Here is a 26,287-nt window from a genome sequence, read left to right as displayed (position 1 = left end):
TTTTATGTGTAATGTATATATAGAGTTATTCACTTCCATTGGTCTGAGACAGAAACACAGTAAGATATTGTACATATCTAATTGCAAAGTCCATATTGTACTTTTAGTTTTACTGTTCTGGTAGGTAACAGAGTCTTTGCCTGAATGAAGAATGTATTCATAGTCCCAATTTAGTTCCTTGAACAAGCAGTGAGTCACATCCCTAGAAAACACATAACTTGAAAATTGTGCATACTTCATCTGCAGTCAGAGTGGTTTCTGTATGAAATACCTGGGTCCTTGAGTTTTGATCAGAGTCCAGGAACTTAGGAAAGGAGGGAAGACCTCTTTTACTAAAATTCCTGGCTATGTCTCAAGCTAGGTTTGTGCATTTGATACGCTAGAAGGCCCTACCATTGAAGAAACTACTGCATAGATCACGCCAGATTTTTTTATGGTCTCTATATTTTATATTAGGTTCCTTGATTCAATGAAAGTTTTCCTTAGATATGATAATTAAAATATGAGGAAATGGTTATTATTGGAAAACATTCTAAATAAAAATGCAGAAAATATTAAATCATCACTACCAATAAAATCATAATAAATTAGTACCAGTTTCTCTTTATTAGTGCATGACTCAACCATAAAAGTAAAATAATACATTACCATAGTCTTTAATTTATCTAGCTATGATATTCAAAGGGTGTGGTATTATGAACAGCTCAATAGGTAAGTTCTACACGCAGCTGACTTGTTGGATCCATAATTTTCTCATGGCTTTCTTCATTTCCTGATTCCTCAGTGTGTAAATAATAGGATTCAGTAAAGGAGTGATAACAGTGTAAAATACAGCCAGAGTTGTATTGCTTGCAAAACTCCCAAATGGCCAGGCATAGATGAAGATACAGGGTCCAAAGAACAAAGTCACCACAATTATGTGGGCAGACAATGTGGACAGAGCTTTGGAAAGACTGCCAGGTGATTTGTGCTTTACAATGACCAGAATGACAGTGTATGAGACAAGCAAGAGGATGAAACAGATAAAGGAGAGCAGCCCACTGTCAGCAATCACAAATAACTCTAGGGTGTATGTTTCAATACAAGCAAGCTTGATTACCAAGGGAAGATCACAAAATATATTATTTACAATATTGTGCCCACAGAATGGCAAATTCACTGTCAGTGCCATCTGGCTCATAGTGTGTATGAAACCAATTGTCCAGGAAAGTATAATAAATCTGTTCAGCAACCTGTGGCTCATGATTATCCGGTAGTGCAAGGGTTTGCATATAGCCACATACCTGTCAAAGGCCATGACTATTAAAAGGGTCATTTCAGCACCTCCAAAGAAATGCATGAAGAACATCTGGGCCATGCAGCCCTGAAAAGAGATGCTCTTGTGTGCTGCAAGCAAATCTGTGATCATCTTGGGTGTCGTGACAGTGGAAAGACACATGTCCAGGAAGGAGAGGTTTCCAAGAAGAAAGTACATGGGAGAATGAAGGGTAGAATTAGCTGCCACTGTGACTATAATAAGGATGTTACCCACCACAGTAGCACTATAGATCAATGTAAATGTCACAAAGAAGAAAGTTTGAAGTTGCCGATCTCCAGAAAATCCCACTAAAATAAATTCTGTCACAGCTGATCCATTTTTATAATCCATTTATTCAACTCAGAACGGTTCTGGAAGTTCTTTAAGCACAGAAGTGAAAAACAAAAGCAAGCTACAGTCAGTGTCAGCATGTTTGTATTTTTATTATGTTGGTCATATCAATTAATGATTTGAAAGCATGCAATAGTTAACATATCAACACATCAGAGCGTAGCTTGAAATGATTGTAAGCATCACATCACTTTAAACAATATTTTTAAAGTTATATGAAATAGAAAACATTTGAAAGGGTGAAAACTCTATTTGTATAATTTTATCTTATTAAATAAAGATAAGATCCTTTTTCTCATTAATCTGTTCACATAGAAATAAAGATAAAGATTAAATGGTAATAACTATTTTGCCTCTAATTTATTGTAGTCTCTTGTTAGATTCTTTGTAGTTATTTTATTCAAATGCATAACTAATATATAATTATAAAAGTAAATAAATTGCTGTGTTTCTGAAGATATCAACAAAGATTATCTAGGGTGTTGTGAGACAGACACAAGTTAGAATTTAATTTATACATAGAAGACAATCTTTTGTGATGTATTCTAAAACCTTCCAGAAACATGGACTCAGACTCAGACTTTTTGAACCTGTGGCTTCAAGTGCTCAATTTCCAATTCAAAAGAAGGGCTATTGTTTTTTGTATTTGCTGTTTTAAGAGCAAATAGCATGGTGTCTCAATTTTCATGTAAAGATTTTGCTTGTGTTAAAGTCTTCAATGCTAAGCTATCCTAACTTGGCATTTAAGATATAATTACAGTAAAATTATTGTTAAGTGCTAGGCTTAATTCTTGATTCTTTAATATATGGTTCAGGTGTTTAGTGCTCATAATAAACACATGATGCAAGAGTATTATTATTGGCATGTACATATAAAAAGCTACAATGTAAAAACTATTGACTTTTAAAATATTATCTATCTAATAAGAATGAATGCAACTGTTTAAAACAAGCCAATCTGATAGCAGATCTGGGTTTATACCAATATACCACATTCCTCCAAAATAGAAAGGATATATATTTCATAACCAAATAATTCTTTGAACTCATATGTCTCACATGAATTCCTTAGAAAATATGATGCAACAACAAAGAGATAACTTAAAGATGTAATTAAGTACAACTGGTTTTCCTATGTAACAAATGTCTGTTTTACAGACCTTATAATCTAGAAATACGTTATTATAAAGAAAACAAGATGTGTAATAAAACCATTAACTTTGTGTAGGACTTAGGTAAAACAAACTTGAGATCAATACTATATGAGAACTTTAAAAGTAAAATAAACTTTAAGGCCAATATGCAAAATTGATGTGATATGGATATGTGAAAATGTATAAAATGAAACGTGTTAGATACATTTTTATAGTATTATACAATTGCTTGAATTCCAATATATTTTCCTATGAGACTGTAATAGTGTGTTATAGATCAAATATAATACAGTTTTAAGTTTATTAAGACTTTTTTGGGTATATACACTTTTTTTTCATCTTGCTAATTTTGCTTTTTCCTGCTATGGAGTATACTCATGATAAAATTCTTAAATTATTTATATTTTCTTTTTTTATTTGAATGTAAAATATCTTATATCTCCCCTTTTTACCTAATGATCAATTTTTTCACTTATGATCTAATAATTATTTTTACAGAGGCTTTCTAAATATCTAACTTAGATCACAATGTTACCCTCCAGTTCCTTTTCAAAGTTGAATATACACATATATTTATATACCCTTTCAACTGCCTTAATACTGAAAAGAAAAATAGCCCCTATTCTGTAAAGTCTTATAGGACACTAGAATTTCTGTTATTGTCAATTGTAGTATGAGCTTTCTGAATGATCATATAACCTTTCTTATATTTCTTATATTCATTGTAATTATTCATTGACAATTTTTCTGCAGCATAATCTTGAGAGTATTATATTTTCTTTCAAGTTTTACAGGAATTGTTGATTCTAGATTACTGTGAAGTGAAATTACCTCTCAGTTGGAGGACTTGATGCTTCAGAGGCTAAAACCTTTTTTTGGCTAACACCATTTATTAAAATACTACTTTTACCATAATAGGTTTATTGAATTTGTTTCTACAATACTTTAACTTACCTTTCCTAACATACAGTATGGGGATCATAATATTCAAAGTAGTATATAAAATTGAAAACATGCTTTTTATTTTCTTTATTGACCCATATGCCATTCTAAAGAGTATCTTTCACTTCCTTTAAAGATGTGGACCAATTACTGGAGAGAGAATTTTTTTAGAGTACTGGGAATCCAAACCTCAGTGGGAGTTGTTAGAACATGAAACTATTGCCCATTTTGTCATAACCAAGAGAGATGCTTGCATTTAATTCTTGGCCATATAATGAGGTCTGTTGCTGCCTGGGTGGTACCTTGATTATAACAGCCATGAAATTCTTGTTGTTCTGGTGGTAATATCATAAATTTAGAAAGATTTTATTAGAAGGGAATTATCTTTCCTCACATTCATTCAAATCATGCTTGTTAGTTTTAATTTTTATGGCTATTTTTATAGACTAATTCATGGACAATTTAGAATATATCCTCAACATATGATTTATATACAAATTAACTTTTAGAGCATATAGGAAGTAGAATACTTGAAAAATAAAAATGTATAATACTAATTTTCAAATTATAATCCAAATCTATGCTAATTGAAATAGTATGGTAATGCCACAAAACAGACACGTAGATCAGTGGAAAATAATAGAAGATGCATCCAAGCATTCATGGATTTACAGCCATTTATTTTTTATGAAGCATCCCTAAAAATAAGCATTGGAGAAAAAACATTATGTTTAACAAATAGTGTTAGGAAAAATAGATGTGTGCATGTATAAAAGTAAAACTACTCTTACTCGTTACTCTGTACATGTTAACCCAAAGTAGATGAATAACCTCAATAAAATACACTTTAAAATGGATAGAAGAAAACCTAATTACTACATGCTACTATATTGGTAGAGGTAAGGACATTCTTTACTCTGATGGAACACTTTGGGAAGGAGGTTTTGGAGGTACAGCTTTGCTGAAGAAAGTACATTACTGAGCTTTGAAGGAATCAAGCCCTGTGCTACATCCAATTCACTCTGCTTTATACTTACCATTGAAAGTGTAATCTCTTGGATTCTTACTTTTAACACAATGTCTTCTTCTTTGTATCATGCCTTCCCTTGATGATGGATTTTTATCCTTCTAAAAATCCTTATCCCAAATCAACTTTACTATAAGTTGCCTTGGTCAGGTTATTTTTGTCACAGCAAGAGAAAATGACTTAAAACAATGTGGTTCCACAGGCAGAAAAAATATGGGTTCTGATTTATAATCAAATTTGACCATTTATTCAGACTTATCAAATTTCTATTCCTCTCATTTTCATTGATTGTGTGGTACCTTTTCGGGTCTTTTGTTTGCCATTCTGGCATGATTTATTTATTCTCTGTGATATCATGACTTTTTATCATTCTCTTCATATTGATGTATTCTGTCTTTGGAGATCTTTTTTGTAGCTGTGAATTCTATTCATGTGTTTATACCTTAGAAATATTCATTTATTCTTAGTATTATTAAATAGTTTTGTTGGATGATATAATAGTATACTTGAGTGACCCCCAAAAAATCCACCAGAGAAGTCCTAAATCTGATAAACAATTTCAGCAAAGTAACTGGATATAAAATTAACTCAAAATATCAGTGGCCTTGCTCTACTCAAATGATAAACTGGCTGAGAAAGAAATTAGGGAAACAATGCCCTTCATAATAGTCACAATATAAAATATCTTGGTATGACTTTAACCAAGCAAGTGAAAGATCTGTATGACAAGAACTTCAAGTCTCTAAAGAAAGAAATTGAAGATCTCAGAAGACAGCAAGATCTCTCATCTTAGACAATAAGCTATTGGTGTTCTATTCAGGAACTTTTCCCCTGTGCCCATGTCCTCAAGGGTCTTCCCCAGTTTCTTTTCTATTAGTTTCAGTGTGTCTGGTTTTATGTGGAGGTCCTTGATCTACTTGTGGTTGAGCTTAGTATGAATTGACAAATGGGACCTCATAAAATTACAAAGTTTTTGCAAGGCAAAGGACACTGTCAAGCAGACAAAATGGCAACCAACAAACTGGGAAAGGATCTTCAACAAGCCTACATCTGACAGAGGGCTAATATCCAATATATACAAAGAACTCAAGAAGTTAGACTCCAAAGAGCCAAATAACCCTATTTAAAAATGGGGTACAGAGCTAAACAAAGGATTTTCACCTGAAGAACTTCAAATGGCTGAGAAGCACCTTAAAAATGTTCAACATCATTAGTCATTAGGGAAAAGCAAATTAAAACAACCCTGAGATTTTACCTTACACCCCTCAGAATGGCTAAGATTAAAAACTCAGGAGACAGTAGGTGTTGGCGAGGATGTGGAGAAAGAGGAACACTCCTCCACTGCTGGTGGGAATACAAGTTGGTACAACCACTCTGGAAATCAGTCTGACTGTTCCTCAGAAAACTTGGCATAACACTTCCAGAGGACCCTGCAATACCACTTCTGGGCATATACCCAGAGGATTCCCCGGCATTCAATAAGGACACATGTTCCACTATGTTCATGGCAACCTTATTTATAATAGCCAGAAGCTGGAAAGAACCCAGATGTCCCTCAGTGGAGGAATGGATACAGAAAATGTGGTATATTTACACAATGGAATACTACTCAGCAATTAAAAACAATGAATTCATGAAATTCTTAGGCAAATGGTTGGATCTGAAAAATATCATCCTAAGTGAGGTAACCCAATCACAAAAGAACACACATGGAATACAGTCACTGATAAGTGGCTATTAGCTCAGAAACTCTGAATACCCAAGACACAGTTCACATATCAAATGACTCCCAAGAAGAAGGAAAGAGAGGTCCCTGGTCCTGAAAATGCTTGTTCCAGCATTGTAGGGGAGTACCAGGACAGTGAAGTAGCAGGGAATTGATAGGAGAATGGGAGGAGGGAAGAGAGCTTAGGGAACTTATGGGGAGGGGGGAACCGGGAAAGGGAAAATCATTTTGAATGTAAGTAAAGGATATTGAAAATAAAAATTATAAATAAAAAAAGAAAAATCTCTCATGCACATAGATTGGCTGGATTAATATAGTAAAAATGACCATCTTATCAAAAGCAATCAACAGATTCAATGCAATCCCCATCAAAATTCCAACTCAATTCTTTATAGAGTTAGAAAGAGCAATTTGCAAATTCATCTGGAATAACAAAAAAACCCAGGATAGTGAAAAATATTCTCAACAATAAAAGAACTTCTGGTGGAATCACCATCCCTGACCTCAAACTATACTACAGTATAATTTTATAATTGTGATTAAACACTGCATGGTATTGGTACAGTTACAGTCAGGTATATCAATGGAATAGAATTGAAGACCCAGAAATGAATCCAAACACCTATGGCCACTTGATCTTTGACAAAGGAGCTAAAGCCATTCAGTGGGAAAGATACAGCATTTTTTCCTTTTTTTAAAAATTAGATATATTCTTTATAAACATTTCAAATGTTATTCCCTTTCCTGGATTCCCCTCCGAAAACCCTGTAACCCATCCCCACTACCCCCAGGGACATCAAGCCTTCTCATGACCAAGGGCCTCTCCTCTCTTTGATGACCAAAAAGACCAACAAGGGCACAGGGGAAATTTTCCTGAACAGAATACCAGTAGCTTATGCTCTAAAATCAAGAATTGACAAATGAGACCTCATAAAATTGCAAAGCTTCTATAAGGCAAAGGACACTGTCAATAGGACAAAACAGCAACCAAGAGATTGGGAAAACATCTTTATCAGTCCTACATCTGATAGAGGACTAATATCCAATATATATAAAGAGCTCAAAAAGTTAGTCTCCAAAGAACCAAATAACCCTATCACAAAATGGGGTACAGAGCTATACAAGAATTCTCAACTGAGGAATATTGAATGGCTGAGAAACACCTAAAGAAATGTTCAACATCCTTAGTCATGAGGGAAACGCAAATCAAAACAACCCTGAGATTCAACTTCACACCAGTAAGAATGGCTAAGATCAAAAACTCAGGGGACACCAGATGCTGGTGAGTATGTGGAGACAGAGGAACACTCCTCCATTGCTGGTGGAATTGCAAGCTGGTACAAAGTTCTCTAGAAATCAGTATGGCAGTTGCTCAGAAAATTGGATATAGTACCTGAGGACCCATCTATACTACTCCTGGGCATATACCCAGTAGACACTCAAACATGTAATAAGGACACATGCTCCACTATGTACATAGCAGCCTTATTTATAATAGCAAGAAGCTGTAAAGAATCCAGATGTCCCTCAACAGAGGAATGGATACAGAAAACGTGGTACATTTACACAATGGAATACTACTCAGCTATTATAAGCAATGACTTTATGAAATTCTTTTTATTTTCTTTTTTATTTTCTATATTCTTTGTTTACATTCCAAATGATTTCCCCTTTCCCAGTTCCCCCTCCCCATAAGTCCCATAAGCCCTCTCCCCTCCTCCTGTTCCCCAATCAATCCCCTCCCACTTCTCTGTTTTAATAATCCCCTACATTGCTGCATCAAGCCTTTCAAGGACCAGGGTCCTCTCCTTCCATCTTCTTGGGAATCATTTAATATGTGAATTGTGTCTTGGGTGTTCAGAGATTCTGGGTTAATATCCACTTATCAGTGACTGAATTACATGTGTTCTTTGTTATTGGGTTACCTCACTTAGGGTGATATTTTCCAGTTTCAACCATTTGCCTAAGAATTTCATGAATTCATTGTTTTTCATTGCTGAGTAATATTCAATTGCACAACCACTCTAGAAATCAGTCTGGCGGTTCCTCAGAAAACTTGGCATGACACTTCAGGGGGACCCTGTTATACCACTCCTGGGCATATACCCAGAGGATTCCCCGACATGCAATAAGGGCACATGCTCCACTATGTTCATAGCAGCCTTATTTATAATAGCCAGAAGCTGGAAAGAACCCAGATGTCCCTCAATGGAAGAATGGATACAGAAAATGTGGTATGTTTACACAATGGAAGACTTTATAAAATTCTAAGGCAAATGAATGGAACTAGAAAATATCATCCTGAGTGATATATCCTAGTCACAAAAGAACACACATGGTATGCACTCAATAATAAGTGGATATTAGTCTAGAACCTAGGAATACCCAAGATACAATTCACAGATCACATGAAGCTCAAGAAGAAGGAATACCAAAGTATGAATACTTTGGTCCTTCTTAGAAAGGGAAATAACATACCCATGGGAGGAGATACAGAGATAAAGTGTGGAGCAGAGACTTAAGGAAAAGCCATCCAGAGACTGCCCACCTGGGGATCCATCCCATATACAGTTACTAAACCCAGACACTGTTGTAGATACAAGCAAGTGCTTGCTGACAGGAGCCTGATATAGCTGTCTCCTGAGAGGCTCTGCCAGTCCATGACAAATACAGAGGGAGATGTTTTCAGCCAACCATTGGACTGAGCATAAGGTTCCCAATGGAGGAGCTAGAGAAAGGATCTAAGGAGCTGAAGGTGTTTACAGCCCCATAGGAGGAGGAACAACATGAACCTATCAGTAACCCTAGAGCTTCCAGGGGCCAAACCACCAAACAAAGAGTACACATGGAGGGACCCATGGCTCCAGATGCATATGTAGCAGAGGATGTCCTTGTGGAACATCAATGAGAAGAGAGGTCCTTGGTCCTGTGAAGGCTCCTGTCCCCAGTATAGAGGAATGCCAGGACAGGGAAGGGGGAGTGAGTGGGTTAGGGAGAGGGGGAGGGGCATGAGATATGGCATTTTTGGAGGGGAAATCAGGAAGGGGATAACATTTGCAATGTAAATAAAGAAAATATCTAGTTTAAAAAATACATACAACCTTTATATCTACAATAAGCCTTAATCAGCAATAAAAAATATTTCACTAGGTAGTATCTGGTTTGACAATGTCAGTCATGACTTGGAGTATGTCTTTGAAAACTCTTCTCATTTTACATGCTTCTGTGAAATCACTCTTTGTTACTATTTTTTAAATAAGTGTATTTTTATTAAACTCATTTATTTATTCACTTTATAACCCAATATCAGCCCTTCCTTTCCTCCCAATACCCCCTCATGTAAGTCTTCCCTCAGAAGGGAAGCTCCTCTCTGGGTGTCAATCCTCCCATCCCCTATTACATTCCATATCCCCACCTCCAATACATCCCATATACACATCTCAGGTTGCTATGGAACACATCCTTATATGTTTATGTTTTGTATTTATAGCTTAGCATAATTATATTCATAGTTTTAATGTAATTGCATCATTTCTCCATTTCCATTTTATCTGTACCCTAACACCTCTCACTCCACTGCAAAATCATGGCTTATTTTTTAAAAAACTGATTATTACACATGTATATAATTGAACAGATATGTGGATACATGTTGCTTAGTACATTTAGTGTGGTGTGTATTTGTGGTTTCTGGGATAACAATCTGTCATTTCACAATCAGTTTTTACCAGAGGGTCTGCTTTATGAACTGATTTGGCCTTTTTTCTCTGGATGCTTTCAATGCCCTGTATTCTGTTATTTATAATTTTTTAACTAGATTATGTCATGGAGAATTTCTTTGTTGATTTAGTCTGTTTTGTATTTGGTGGATCTTTTATATGTGAATGGGCTTGTCTTATTCCAGATTTAGGAAATTTCTTTTTTTTTTAATTTATTGATATATTTACTTACATTTCAAATGATTTTCCCTTTTCTGGACCCCCACTCCCCAAAAGTCCCATCAGTCCCCTTCCCTCTCCCTATTTTCCCACCCAACCCTTCCCACTTCCCTGTTCTGATTTTGCTCTATACTGCTTCACTGAGTCTTTTCAGAACAAGGGGCCACTCCTCCGTTCTTCTTGTACCTCATTTGATGTGTGGATTATGTTTTGGGTATTCCAGTTTTCTAGGTTAATATCCACTTATTAGTGAGTGCATACCATGATTCACCTTTTGAGTCTGGGTTACCTCACTTAGTATGATGTTCTCTAGCTCCATCCATTTGCCTAAGGATTTCATGAATTCATTGTTTCTAATGGCTGAATAGTACTCCATTGTGTAGATAGACCACATTTTTTGCATCCACTCTTCTGTTGAGGGATACCTGGGTTCTTTCCAGCATCTGGCAATTATAAATAGGGCTGCTATGAACATAGTAGAGCATGTATCCTTATTACATGGTAGGGAATCCTCTGGGTATATGCCCAGGAGTGGTATAGCAGGATATTCTGGAAGTGAGGTGCCCAGTTTTCGGAGGAACCGCCAGACTGCTTTCCAGAGTGGTTGTACCAATTTGCAACCCCACCAGCAGTGGAGGAGTGTTCCTCTTTCTCCACATCCTCGCCAACACCTGCTCTCTCCTAAATTCTTAATCTTAGCCATTCTGACTGGTGTAAGGTGAAATCTCAGGGTTGTTTTGATTTGCATTTCCCTAATGACTAATGAAGTTGAGCATTTTTTAAGGTGTTTCTCTGCCATCCGAAGTTCTTCAGGTGAGAATTCTTTGTTTAACTCTGTACCCCATTTTTCAATGGGGTTGTTTGGTTTTCTGGAGTCTAACTTCTTGAGTTCTTTATATATATTGGATATTAGCCCTCTATCTGATGTAGGATTGGTGAAGATCTTTTCCCAATTTGTTGGTGGCCAATTTGTCCTCTTGATGGTGTCCTTTGCATTACAGAAACTTTGTAATTTTATGAGGTCCCATTTGTCAATTCTTGCTCTTAGAGCATATGCTATTGGTGTTCATTTCAGAAACTTTCTCCCTGTACCGATGTCCTCAAGGGTCTTCCCCAGTTTCTTTTCTATTAGCTTCAGAGTGTCTGGCTTTATGTGGAGGTCCTTGATCCATTTGGAGTTGAGCTTATTACAAGGAGACAAGGATGGATCAATTCGCATTCTTCTGCATGCTGACCTCCAGTTGAACCAGCACCATTTGTTGAAAAGGCTATCTTTTTTCCATTGGATGTTTTCAGCCCATTTGTCGAGGATCAAGTGGCCATAGGTGTGTGGGTTCATTTCTGGATCTTCAATCCTGTTCCATTGATCTGCCTGCCGAAATTTCTTATATTCTTTTACTGAAGATAATTTCTGCGACTGTGAGACTTTTACCCATATAAGTAAGGTTTCAATTGCCTTATTCAGTTGTTCAGTCCCAGGTTCAGTTCAGTTTTGATTTTCTTGAAATTTTCAAATTCTATAACATGTCTTGGATTTATTTTATTTTATTCTCTTTTTGTCTTTATCTTTTGACTTGTTTGATATTGATTTTTCTGAATTCATGGTCTGTTTGTTCTTTTTAATCAGTTTCAATACTGGCCATTACTATGTGATTTTTATATTTTGAGAGTATCCATATTATTTTTGGTGGGTTTTTCTGCCTTGAAGTTAACAGAATCAAGTATCTGTAATATGCAAGTGTAATGTAAATAAACAAAATTTAGAACTCAGTACCTTAGTCATATTACTCATGTTTGTTACACTTTTAGAATGCAAGTAACCAAGCAGAAGTAATAGCTTCTGAGTTGTTGATAACAAATCTATATTAGTAAATAGTTTATGCTTTAATGAAGTACCACAATGAAGGCAGCTTATAAAAGAAAGCATTTATTTCTAGTCTCTCCATATTTATCCTTAGTGCTGCTGTGGCTTTCTTGAAAGAGTTCTCTTCCTATTCCAGCTTCATTCCCTTTGGTCTAAACCTCTTGTTGAAGACCCCACAGTCAACCTAGCTCTTTCCCACCATCCCTTTCAGCTTTTGTTTCCCACTCATTTTCAGTCTTCTGTGTCATCTGATGTTCTTCAGAGGCACTTTCTACCAGTAATCTCTGGTGGCTGCTCTAAGTTGGGATGCATACACAGAATTTTCAAGATCTTTCCTGTCCTCTATTCTGATCTCTCCTGGATTAATCTTAGTCCATTGCAGCCAGAAAATTAGAGCACCATGAAAAGACCAAATAATAATAATAATATAATAATAATATGTGAAGAACAAGAGGAGGAGGAAAAAGAGGAGAAGGAGGAGAAGAACGAGGAAAACTTAAAAGCACAGAATGTATTTTTAACAAAATCATAAAGGAAAAATGTCCCATTCTAAAGAAAGAGATATCTGTCAAGGCACAAGAAAAGTAAAGAACACCAAGTAGACAAGACCAGAAATAAATTCCCCATGATTTCTAATAATCCAAACACTAAGTGTTCAGGACAGGGAACTAAAAGTTGTGAAGGGAAGTGATCAAGTAACTTATAACAGGGTAAGAACTGGCTTTTTAATGGAAACTATGAAAACCAGAAAGGCCAGGACATATGTTCTATAAACTCTTAAGGAACACATATGATTGGGTAATTATATCCACCAAAACTATCCATCACAATTGTCCAAAAAATATTCCATGACAAAAACAAATTTAAGTAATTTATATTTACCAATCCAGCTCCTCAGAAAGGCCTAGGAATATTAAGTCTGAAGAGGTTAACTGCAACTTAGAGGAAACATGAAACAAATAATCCAAGAACAGTAAAATAAGAGAGGAGTAAATACCATCACAAAATAAATCAATAAATATTTGCTCATTTAGAATTCCAAATAGTGATGGTTTTAATTCCTCAATAAGAAGACAGAGACAAACAGATGGGATTAGAAAAGATGATCCATTGTCCCAGGGCATATAAATAGACATATCCTATGGTAAAAGGATAAAAAAATGAAATGAAATGAAAAATAAGGTATTTGAAAAGAGAATGGATGCAAGGAGAAAGCATGTGTTAAAGTATTTGACAAAATAGCCTCCAAAACTAATGAAAAAATTGAGAAGGACCTTACATACTCATTAAGGTAAAAAGCCCTACCAAGAGAATATTATAATTACAAGCATTAACATGCCATATACCAGTGTACCACAGTCAGTAAAAGAAGCATCACCACAGAAAAATTCATATATTGATTCTTACACTATGATAATGGGTGAGTTCAGTTCTCCACTCTCACAAATAGATAGGTCAAAAAACAAAACAAGACAAAACTAAATAGAGACAAAGTGGAATTGAAGAACACCATAAATTAAATGACCTATCAGACACCCAAACACTTTGTCTTCCCAGAAGTTCACAGAGCTTTCTTCAAAACTAATCACATATGTGGACACAAAGCAAGTCTCAACTGATACAAGAAAAGATACTAACTAGAATTTGTTTTCTCCTATCCTATGAGTCCCTGGGCATGAACAGGTCTTCAGACTTGACTGCAAGCATTCTTACTAGTAGACCCATCTCACCCACCCCTGTGAGCACATAGAAACCATCTTTAGCTCCCTAAGTGTCACAGTTGGGCACGGACCTTGCAGTTGGGCATGGACCTGCACACACTGTTCCAGGGATGGAGATGAGCAGGGATGGAAGTATTTCAGCCCCCATGGTGAGATGGTAGGGAGTAGACAGTTAGGATCTACACAGCACCAACCCCTCTTCCTTTCTCCCCAGTGTCACTCTCCCCTCCCTACCACCTGCAGCAGGTTCAGGGACAGAGAGTGGATGATGTCATCCGTGAGCAGTCATACCATAATGTCACGAGGCATCACCCACAGGGCCACAAACCCATCCTAGGTGACGTGTATGTGCTCGCAGTGAGGACTGTGGGACCTGCCATGTGAGTTCTGTTGACTTCCTTTTTCCTGTTCCTAATCCCAATTCAGGGCCAATCTCCAGGATTTCCTTCTATGGTGACTCAGGTGGCCCCCTGGTCTGCAGTGCAGCAGGCTCATGGAACTTGGTAGGAGTGTTGAGCTGGGGCTATGGTTGTGCCCTGAAGGACACCCCCCATGGTCTATGCAGGAGTGGCACACTTTGCTTGGGATGAGTCACTCACAGAAAGACCCCAATTTCATCCTCACATTGTTCTGTTCTGGGACTCTTTAGACCAGACCATACAGATAAGTTATCTATAGAACATGGGCCCAAACTGGACATGACACTTCCAGAGGACCCTGCTATACCTCTCCTGGGCATATACCCAAAGGATTCCCCAGCATGCAATAAAGACACATGCTCCATTATGTTTATAGCATCCTTATTTATAATAGCCAGAAGCTGAAAAGAACCCAGATGTCCCTCAAAGGAGGAATGGATACAGAAAATGTGGTATATTTACACAATGGAATACTACTCAGCATTTAGAAACAATAAATTCACAAAATTTTTATGTAAATGGTTTGATCTGGAAAATATCATCCTAAGTGAGGTAACCCAATCACAAAAGAATACACATGGAATGCAATCTCTGATAAGTGGATATTAATTAGTCCAGAAGCCCTGAATACCCAAGGCACAAATCACATAACAAATGACTCCCATGAAGAAGTATGGAGAGGGTCCTGATCCTGGAAAGGATTGATCTAGCATTGGAGGGGAATATAAGGACAAAGAAAAAGGAGGGAGGTCATTGAAGAATGGATGGAGAGACGAAGGTTTATGGGGCATATGGGGAGGGGGGATCTGGGAAAGGGGAAATCATTTGGAATGTAAACAAATAATATAGAAAATAAAAATATTTAAAAAAAGAATAAATATATACTGCAGAAAAGAAAACATCTTCAATAAATGGAACTGGTTTAACTAGATGGCTGGCTATATGAAGAATAATCCAAGTAAATTCACATTTGTCACCCTACACAAAATTCAGTCACAAAGAGATCAAGAACATCAACACCAGATCAAATATTCTGAATCTGATAATGAGAAAGTTGGGAATAATATTGACCTCATTTGCAAAGAAAAAATTATTTTTTGTACAGGACCCTAATAGCACAAGCAAGCTAATCAACTAATAACTGAGATCTAATGTGGTCTAAAACCCTCGATATGGCAAAGAACATCATCATCAAAGCAAAATAGCACCTTTTAGAATCAGAAAACTTTTACTAATTATAACTCTGATAGGTTTTTAGTATCTAAAAATAAAAAACTAAAAATATGAAGATTGAAAAAGGATCATTCAATTAAAAATGAGGTTCAGAACTAATCAGTCCTCAAGAGATGAAGCACAAATGATGGAGAATCACTTAATAAGAGAGGTTCAACATTAACCTGTAGGAAAGTGAAATTTAAGAGACTTTGAGATTTTTATCTTGCAAAAGTCAGAATAGCCAATAAGAATAGATCAATAAGACGAGAGCTGATGACAATTCAGGCCCAGTGGGACACTTATTCATTGCTGATGAGACTTCCAACTACTCCAGCCTCTAATGGAAATCAGTCTGTCAGTTCCTCAGGAATCCGGAATAGGTCTTCCTCAGATCCAGCAGTATTCCTCTTGGGAATATACCCTACATCCTACTATAGCGATAGATACTTGTTCATCCATGTTCATTGTTGTTCTATTCCTTATAGACTGAAATCAGAAACAGCTTTGATGCATATCAGCTGATGAATGAATAGTAACTTTATATGATGAAATATTACTCATCTATTAAAAATTAAACTGAGAAATTTTTAGATAATTGGATGAAAATAGAAAAATATCATTCTCATTAAGGTAATCATGATTCAATGAAGGAAAGGTCAATTTCCTTCATATATGGGTATAAACTTTTAAGTTCCAAGGAACAGATAAACACTCCCGACTAAGGCTACTTCCTTGAAAGGAGGGCCTACTTCATTCAGGACTTTCTTAGGGAAATACAGAAAATATTTTGTTAGAGAAGACATTGGTTAATCATTATGCTAATAGTTCCACCCTGTAACCATCACAGTACAATAGACAGAGACTCAAATAGAAAAGTAAAGGGCATCCGGTCAGGGACTGCAGCATCTGGCTCAGCTTTGCTGGTACTTGGTCAAACAGCTAAGCTAGCTTCATGACTTTCACCATTTCCCTAGGTAATGGCTGTGCCAAGATGCTTTGTACCACCAAGTAAACCCTCACAGGCTAATGTCAAGGTTTGGCTGCTCTTTACAATTTGATGGTAAGGACTTACTGCTGAGAACAATACCTATGTCTTCAACCAAGAAAGCTGAGCTGGTGCCTAACCAGAAAAAATTCATTCCTCCTTACTAGAACTCATTATTCTGGAAGATACTCTCCATGCTACTAGGGGAGAAAGATAATCACCCAGCTAAGACCTGTGCTGAGACCAGCAACAGTGACCTGTCTGTATGACATACTAGCTCAATAGTAGCACAATGTTTATGTGAGAAACCAACTACTTTGTGAATGGATTTAAGGCAAATTCCTTGAGGGTGAACCCATACGCAGTACTGCTAAAGTGGCCAGGAATCTACGAATGGATAGGTCATGGGCTTAGGGCAAAGTGTACTATTATTATTCTGCTTAATGGGATTTAAATGAATACTAATGTTATTCCTCTATACTCATAGACTAGTGCCTCATTCAACACACATCAGGAAAATCTCTTCTTTTAGTAGATGTGAATTAACACGGAAACCCACAAATGAACAATGTACAGAGAATGAAAGACTTTAGAGCAACCTGTCCTAAATATTATATTTTTAATCAAACCCATACTCTAATGGCATATAGATCTCTGAAGAGGTGCTGAAGAGAGGAGAAGACTGTACCAGCCAAATGTGACTCCATTAAATTAGTATTTTCCAGATACAGTAGGGGTAATGCACATATTGACTAATAGAGACTAGCAGTACAAACTAGACATACCTAAGTTAAGCCAAATGAGATTCTGGCACTGAGAGGAGTAGACACAGAGTTCCAGTGTTAACCATTGGAAGATTAAGTTTTCATTTTTTAATCAATTTGCAATTCATACTCAGTGGCAAAGTAAAAATTAGGTTTTGTTTCCAAATGTAATCTCACTGAGTATATAATCCATACTCTGAGGAAGTATTCATGTGCAGGAGTAGTTGCTCAATATTAAATTAGATGAATTATTTTATTTTTATTTTATTTTTGGCTTTTGTTTGTTTATTCTAATTTTGATGCTGATGTTTCTATTTTGTTTTATTGGGTTTTTTTGAAAGAGAGGGGAAAGAGAATATAAAGATGAATTGGTAAGAGGGTAGGGAGCATTAAGGAGTAGCTAGGGATGTTAGAACCTCATGAAAATATATTGCATAAGTGATTGTTAAAGTAATAGAGATAGATAGATAGATAGATAGATAGATAGATAGATAGATAGATAGATAGATAGATAGTTTATTTAGGCTTCCAGTTCAAGAGTTAGGGCCCATGATGGCAGTGCAAATGCATGGTGACAAGAGCAGGTGGCTACACCCTAAACTCTAAGTAGGAGTCAGCAAGCACACTGGGGCTGGCCGAAGGAGTTGGCAGAAGAGATTGAAATCTCAAAGCCTGCTTCATAACACACCTCATTCAACAAGGCCACCTCCTAATCTTTCCCAAAACGTTCTACAATCTGGGGAGCAAATAACCATATGAACCTATTGAAGGCCATTATCATTCAAAACACTACATTCAATCACTGGATCCTACCATGATGCAATAATACATCCATCCCAACTACAAACTTCCTATATTCTTTTAGTTCTCACTGAGAATCCAAGCAGCCTCTTAACTATAATCAAAAACAAAATTATTTATTTCAATATATAACACAGAATCTACATTATCATGCTAATAGGAAAAAGCAGAGTGTATAATGAGGAAATATTGAACCAATGTAAAACTAATCCCAAAAGAAGCAAACTCCTAATTGTGTGTCTCCGTGTCCATTATGGAAGGGCTTGGATGGCTCAGCTTAAGCTTTGCTGCCTGAAATATGCATCTATCCCCCAGTCTGGTTTTCTTCCCTTTGTGTGCTCCCCTTGACAGATATCACCTAGCTCTGGAGTATCTAATATGTTAGAGTCTCCACATAATCTATCCATCACTTTTGCTGTTTTGTACAGGATACCTCTAAGGGCCTCTTGTCCTCTCAAGGGCTTATAGTTACTCCATGATGGTGGAGTAGACACAGCAAAAAGAGCAACTGAGAAATCACATATCAAACCACAGATAGACATCAGGGTGCACATTGGTGTTGCAGAGAAGATTTTGAAACTTAAAATATCACCCTGTGCTACAGCATCTCCACCAAGACCACATCTCATAATCATTCTCCAAAAGCCCCACTAAGTATTCACACATATGACATTTTAGGCCCATTCTTATTTAAACCATCACAAGTTCTAAGCCACTTGATTCTTACCTCATCTAGTCAATGAATCTTGGCAGTCACTTCAGAATTACAGTTTGTCAGTCAGTACAATTCAGGAGTTCTGAAGACAAGAAAATTCTGATAGAAGATGTTAAAAGTGAATGTATGTTATAGATGTTGTCAAGTGTCTCAAACTCAGTAACACCTGGACAATTATTCATAGGCCATAAATATCTCAATCAATATTTCTTTCAGCCAGTGATCTTACAATATGGTTGACCCAATTGATTCGAGGCAACGTGAGGTTAGAAGATCACTCCTGAAGAGCACTAATGAATGACAAACATATGTTAATTTCAACAATATTTAGAAAAAGTAATACAGAAAATAAAATGTGAGGAACTGGATGTGTCTGACATTAGTCCTACCGACATGAAGGGAGCTCTGTACTTCACAGTAGTTGGCAACAGAACCCAGTGACACAGAGTGGAAAGAGACCTAAGGAAGCGAGGATTCCTCTAGGTGTGCTGGGCATGACACAACACTTAATGCTTGTCAATAGAAGCTTCAGGAGAGGGTGAGTATTATCTTTGATTCCAGGTTAAGCCCATAGGATGTAAGGTCCACAGAACAGTGACTCCCATAATTCACTGCTGGCTGATGCTGTGATTTTACAGTAGAAGCATCAGCTGTTCCTGTGGAAAACCCACAGACAGGGAATTTCACTATTCCTAGCACTTGAAGACCCACTTGGACATTGTGACCTGACCTAGAACAGTAATTCATCTTAAGAGGAAGAAACAGAATTAAGCCTTAGAACAAATATGAATCACATGCCTAAATCAACTTCTCAATTCTTACCTAGTTCTCTCCTGAATATTGTAAACACAGAAAGATGAAAGCCTTGAATTAAAATTAAGAAAGGAGGAAAGAAAGAAAGGAAGGGAGAGAGAAAGATAGAAAAAGATGAAAGAAAAATCAACCTATTAAGATGCATAAAGACTGAATAAAAAGATATATACATATACACATACAAATATCAAGAGAAATAATTTTGTGTGTGTGTGTGTGTGTATGTGTGTGTGTAATAATTAAAAATTAGAAGCCATGAATTTGAGGGACAGAAATGGGGTTCTGTGGGAAGGGTTAGAGAGAAGAAAGGACAGGGAAATAAATGTTTTAATTATATTTTAATCTCAAAAAATTAAAATATGAAATTTAAAACAATAACTAAAAGAAAAACCCCAACCAACAAATGACTGAAAATAGGGAAACCACAGTGAAGGAACAAAAGCAACAAAAATAAAAAGGTATCCATAAGTACAATATTGGAGGTGTGTCTTCCAAGCTTGTATTATGGACAGAAAATACATGATTTCAAATAACTTTCATACAGAGAAGTTCAAATATTCATTATAATCATGTTCAAATAATTATATTCACTCCCCCTGAAAAATCAAAAGACGTGAATGTACTCCAAGAGAACAAACACGAAAGGCTGAATGAAATGAGGAAGTCAGTTCAAACAGTTAAAATAGAATTCAATAGAGAAATAATTCCTGAAGATAAATCCTGACGACCTCAGTGATGCGACGCTTCTGGGCGCCAAGCCCAGTGCAAAAAGCTGGGCGAGTCTTGGGGTCCAGGCTCGAGGGATGGAGTGGACTGGAGAAGCTCTCAGGGAAGCCACAGCTGCAGTCCTACCTGGAGCCCCACGCGTGCTGCTACTCAGTTTTGGCTTCTGTACCTTCTGCTGCATTATCTCCTGCAATGGTGAGCTGACACTGCTGAGCCCTCTTAGACCCTGCAGCCCAGGGACTGCAAGACCCAGCAGCAGCCCTGGGTGATACCAGGAGAACCTGCTCCTGGGTCCTGGGTGGCCCAGGAGCTGCAGGTAGGCATGTGTGTGAAGCCTGAGGGCCCGTCAGGGACTAGATGGGAGCCCCAACCACAGTCCACATGCTTCCTCACTGTGCCAGGCCCAGATCCACCCATACTCTGCACTGTGCCCAGTAACCAGGCTTCACATGAAACCAAGCATCTCTGTAACTTTAACTTTTTCAAAACCTATTTTTTTAATGAGGCTTCTTAAATACATTCCCCCCCCCCTTTTTAGCTCACCACCCATCAGAGGTAGTGGAAAAGAAAGGAAGTGGACCGGTTTAGAAATGGTTCTTTGGAGCAACTCCCATCTGTGTTGTCTGGAAATCGGTAGTTTAGTTTAAAGGTCAGCAGAGGCAGCTTGATCTACATGCAAACACTTCATGGATGTGGACTTCATGCAGTCCAGTTTGATAGAGTTAGGATAGCAAACACGAATCAACAGTGGTGGCACTACCTAGCAGTGACAGTCAGGTAGGCTGGGCCTCTCTCAGCAAAGTGAAGGTCACTGAAGACTCAAGACCAATAAGCTTTGCACAACTAGCTCTATAAGCAAGTCAAGCTCAGCCTCCACCACTGTCAGTCAAGTCCTATTATACCTCTCCAAACACCAAGTGTCCTCTTTGGGCCTTGCTTCACCACATGTCTCGCTTCAGCATGAGTCTGTCTCAGCTGACAGCACTCTGCCAACCAGTCCAAGTTCTTGGAAGCAGTGAGAAACTGCAACATGCCACCAGAAGTTTTTGGTACATTTCTTTTTGTGGAGTCCTGACAAGTGACACTCAGCTATGCAGTGTAAAGTATACCAATACATGAGTGTCTTCAGTGCAAAATCCTTCACCACATGTCCTTTCCTGTGCTTGCTTTCACTTGTATCTGCTTCAGCCAAATGTTCCTTCATGAGTCTGCCTTAGTCTTTCACCTATGTCTACTTCGGGAAAACACTCTTTCATGTGTTTTTGCCCCAGCACAACATCATTGAGCACAACTGACTTTCCAAAGAAACCTTAAGTTTTCACTTCAGATCATTGCTGGAGGTGACCCCAACAGAGCGGGTTTGCCCATGGTTTCCACTACCATGAGATTTCCCCATGGTTGCTACTGCTAGGCGCCCATACAGACTGAAGAAAACACCATTCTGCTGCAGCACACAGGCACTGACAGAAACAGCCCCTGCCCGTCACACTTAGAGTGCAGCCCCTATACATGAAGTCCCTATCTCTGAGCTCTAATGGTTGTAGTTGTGCTTCTGGCAGTCGGCCCTGTAGCTTTTGTGGCTCTAGCCTCTAAAGATGGAACAAGCTGCAAACCACACTATCAAGGCTGGATGTGGTCTCAGGAACACTACTACCACCCCTCTGAAGAAGGCCAACCCTGGGCTGACCATGCTGTCCCTGTTGAGCCATACCTAGGTCTAGGCTATTTCCAGTTCACACCTGCTGCTATCTGTGGTAGTCTTCCCATGAGACTGACATCTCCAAAATGTTGGAGTCTCCACAGCAACTTGGCTGCACCTTCACCTAGCCTTTCCTGCAATCTCTTTGAGGACTCTGACACTGCCACATGTGTAAAGCCTTATCTTTTCTCCAGGGCACCTTCTATCGTTGACTTCGACATCAGCTGTAGCTTCACATTCACCAATGGGCTGACCTCATCTCATGATGCCAAACCTAAGCTACCCGCAATGACCCCTTCTCACCTTAAACATCAGACCACATGGGAAACTCTTACACATTTTTAGGTTCTGCTGACAGCACGATATAAAGTCTTGGCCCTATCTGCAGCATAGCCTCAGTAGTCTAGCTTGAGGAAACACCTCCCAGAATATTGTGCCTCACTGATGTTGGTCTCATCTTAATTATATCCCTAGCTAACCAGTATCAATTGTCCCAGCCAAGCAAAGTTTTCATTTTACTTGTTCTTAATTAAAAATATCAGATACACCTGATAGAATCTTTAATGGACACTCAAATGTCTCTCTAAAATTTCACAATCCAGATCTCCATCATCTTCTCTTAATATTATCTTCTGAGACAATGTTCCCACAGCAGCTTATTGAGCTGTGAGCATTCGGTGACTTTACTAGTTCAAAGGTCACCACCATCCTCCCCAAACTACATGATTAGATCTGCCACAACTATATTCTGTAATCTGGTACCAACTGATGCCTTGTGGTTTCTATTACTGTTATAAAACACCATGACCAAAAGTGACTTGCAGAAGGAAGAGTTTATATCAGCTTGAAATCCATTTTCCAGGGAAGGCAGGGCAGGAACTCAAGGCATGATACTTAAGGCAGGAACTGATGAGGAGGCCATGGAAGAATGCTTACTGACTTGCTCTTTATGGCTTGCTTAGTCTACTTTCTGAAAGGGCTGTGTACTAACATGCATTTTCTTTACATATAAAGGGGATTTATTAGAATGTTTGACAGGCTGGGGTCTGAGAGGCACAAGGACCATCTTATTTGGCAGTGACATGCTCCATTGTTGGCAACCATCTGAAATTAACTAAAACTCAAGCGTCAAGTAACACAACTGTGAGAGATTTATTTCTCTTAATTAAATCATTTGAAGGGCAAGGAACCACTTCTAAACTGGATATCTGAGGTCAGAAGATCCAGCTTTAATGGAGTCAGTACTGCTGCTCACCCTGCTTGACCTACAGAGGAAAGACTCTGCTCTTGAGCAGCAAGCATGATGGTCAGTTGTGCTAGGGCTGATGGCAGAGCTGCCGGCCGGCACCAACGGCAGGGTAGTGTTGGACAGCTTGGATCTCAAGTGGATCCAGTCCACAGGCATGCTGCTCAACTGTGTGATCACCCTGACTCAGCAATCAGATATCCAAAGTCTGTGATTTATCAAACAATTATGCCCCATACTCAAATAGTATTCAGCAGCAAAGAACATTTATTCGGCAGAGATCCAGCACACAGTGGCCTACCATTAAGAATGAAAGCCCACAGATGACTTTGCAAGGACAATTTAATTTCTGTTAGGGTAGGAATGTGACTTTTATTTTTTCTTTCCTTTGACAGGTTAGGTCTATCTCCGGGGTTATAGGTGCTCTTGTGATTGGTTAAGGCTTTAGTGAATTTGGCTGCTTGTGAGGGGTGTGGTGTCTCTTGAAACTGACTTGTTTTATATTTTTCCAATTCTGAAAAATAGAAACTTTTTATTTTTTATTTTTATTAGATATTTGCTTTATTTACATTTCAAATGGCATCCTCTTTCCACGTTACCCCTCAAAAAAAACCCATCCCATCCCCCTCCCCCTGCTCACTCTCCCCAATTTTGTGACTTGCATTCCCCTAAAAAAAAAAAAAAAGAAAGAAAGAAATAAAGAAAGAAAAAAAAAGAAAAATAAAAACTTAGGCCTAGTTTCCCAAACTTCCAGTTTTTGCAGCTTGTGTTGGAGCTAGCTTGGGTGTGGCAAACTCAGTCGTCTCACCTCCATAGTCCTTGCTGCTACCAGAGACTATGTTGATGACCATGGTCTATGCTGCCACTGAAGGCCATGCTATTATTCATAATCCATGCTTCTGCTTTAAGTCCTGTTAATGTTCATGGTCCTTGCTGCCACTAGAAGGCATATTAATGCTCATTCTGTGATGCCACAGGCAACTACTATGTTGACATCCGTGATCTAAGCTGCGACTGGAAATCCTGTGGAAGTTCATGATCTATACTGCTCCCAGCTGGTGTTCCTTGGAAGAGAAACTCCTGTTCAGCAGCTTCAGATATTGAGTTCTAAAAAATCAAAATGAAGCCCTTACTGAAAGATTGGCTAAATTATAATGAAAATTAAGGTGTAGGTATATATTTTTGGATACTTTATTGGGTTCTTATATCTACCATTCTTCCAACCCTTATTCCACACTTATCCCTCACAATATTCCCAATATTATGTAGGAAAAAAAGAAGGATAGAGGAAAGAGGGGACATAGACTGTTTAAACTACTTCCTGCTGATTAGGGGTGTTGGTTTCTTAGAGGTGAATCCAATCTTCATCATCAGAATATATGGAAATCCAGCAAAAACAAAATTAGCAGCAGGGGTCAGCAGCAGCAGGGACCAGCAGCAGCCCCAGGCCCTCTTGGGGCACTCCTATTTATACCCTCTCAAGAGTCCCAAGAATTAAACTATCTGCAAATGGCAAAGGTCATATCCCTCCTAGAGCAGGAGGCAATCATTGTTAATGACTGTGGATAAAATTAAGCAACACATATCCCACACCTAGGGTTAAAACAAAAACATATTCACATAAATTAACTGGATTTTAAAGAAACTAAAATCCTCACTACATTCAAGTCAGAATGACATCCCCTGGCCTTCAATCTCTTTCCTTTCACTAGAATGACTTTCAGACTATGGTTCAGATAATATACCAATGGATGCCTATGGAGGGAAAGTCCAAGGATACAGTAATGGTTCAGTACACGAAATTGGATGTTTTGGCTTGTCTTCAGTGTGTTCAGGATTCCAAACACATAGTCTTTGATGCCAGTGACAGAATGCACTTACTAATAAGGTGAGAAAATCAGGCAAAGAACAATAACTTCCCTTTTCTATGTCTTATGTAGGCTTCTAGCAGAAGGCATAGATAGATGAGAGGAGGATCTTTGTACCTCAAAAGATCTGGATTAAAGTTGCATCTTCCTACTTCAAATTTCCAGATTAGAAGTTGATCTTACCATTTCAAATTAAGCAAAAATTTCACACAGATGTGCCACTCAATTTCTTGATTTTAGTTAATTCTTACATGCAAAGTTGACAGTAAATTACTCATCTTAAATTGTGTCAAAGTAGAAATGTGAGAAATAATTAGTAAGGAATGGTATCATGGAACTTGGGATAGAAATGTTTGAGAGAGCCCTACTGAGACTGAAGAATTTGAACCCACAGATTATCAATAGTTTATCTCATGAAGAAGAAGAAGAAGAAGAAGAAGAAGAAGAAGAAGAAGAAGAAGAAGAAGAAGAAGAAGAAGAAGAAGAAGAAGAAGAAGAAGAAGAAGAAGAAAAGAAGAAGAAAAGAAGAAGAAGAAGAAGAACAACAACAACAGGAGCAGCAGCAGCAACAACAATACCAATAAAAATATCAAGAAGAACAAGAAGATCAAGAAGAGGAGAAGAAAGGGTATCCTTAGCAGAGGATGGTGTATTGCCCTTCCACATACATGCCCTGCAGTATTGCCTTCCCTGCCTTGGCCTGAAGGAATTGATCACTTATTGCCCAATCAACAGTGACATTTCCTAAAGAAGATGACAGTAATGACAATATTAATGTACTTCATGTCCTCTAGAGTTCTAACAAGACTAAAGGCTAAGCAGGATGCAAGAGAGGAAACAGAAAGTGTAGTCCATGAGACTTTAAGAATTTACATTACTCCAGATGAATTTGAGAATTGCTCTTTCTAACTCTACGAAGAATTGAGTTGGGATTTTGATGGGTTTTGTGTTGAATCTGTATATTGCTTTTGGCAAAATGGCCATTTTAACTATATTAATCCTGCCAATCCATGAGC

The 26,287-nt window shown here is 37.8% G+C and overlaps 1 protein-coding gene across 1 annotated transcript; it reads right to left on the bottom strand.

Annotated features, from left to right (window-relative positions):
* Positions 1-718: 718 nt before the first annotated feature.
* LOC127690753 (olfactory receptor 4L1-like) lies at positions 719-1,648 on the bottom strand. Its single transcript, XM_052190289.1, has one exon. It carries the CDS (start codon positions 1,646-1,648, stop codon positions 719-721), a length of 930 nt encoding a protein of 309 aa, XP_052046249.1.
* Between the last annotated feature and the right edge of the window lie 24,639 nt (positions 1,649-26,287).

The sequence above is a fragment of the Apodemus sylvaticus genome, chromosome 8 (assembly GCF_947179515.1).
Source record: "Apodemus sylvaticus chromosome 8, mApoSyl1.1, whole genome shotgun sequence".
Lineage (NCBI taxonomy): Eukaryota > Metazoa > Chordata > Mammalia > Rodentia > Muridae > Apodemus > Apodemus sylvaticus.
Note: the sequence above shows the minus strand (reverse complement) of the source record. Positions and strands in the feature narration are given on the sequence as shown.

Coding starts and splice junctions, on each gene's coding strand:
- LOC127690753 (XM_052190289.1), bottom strand. CDS start 1,648: ATGGATTATAAAAATGGATCAGCTGTGACAGAATTTATTTTAGTGGGA.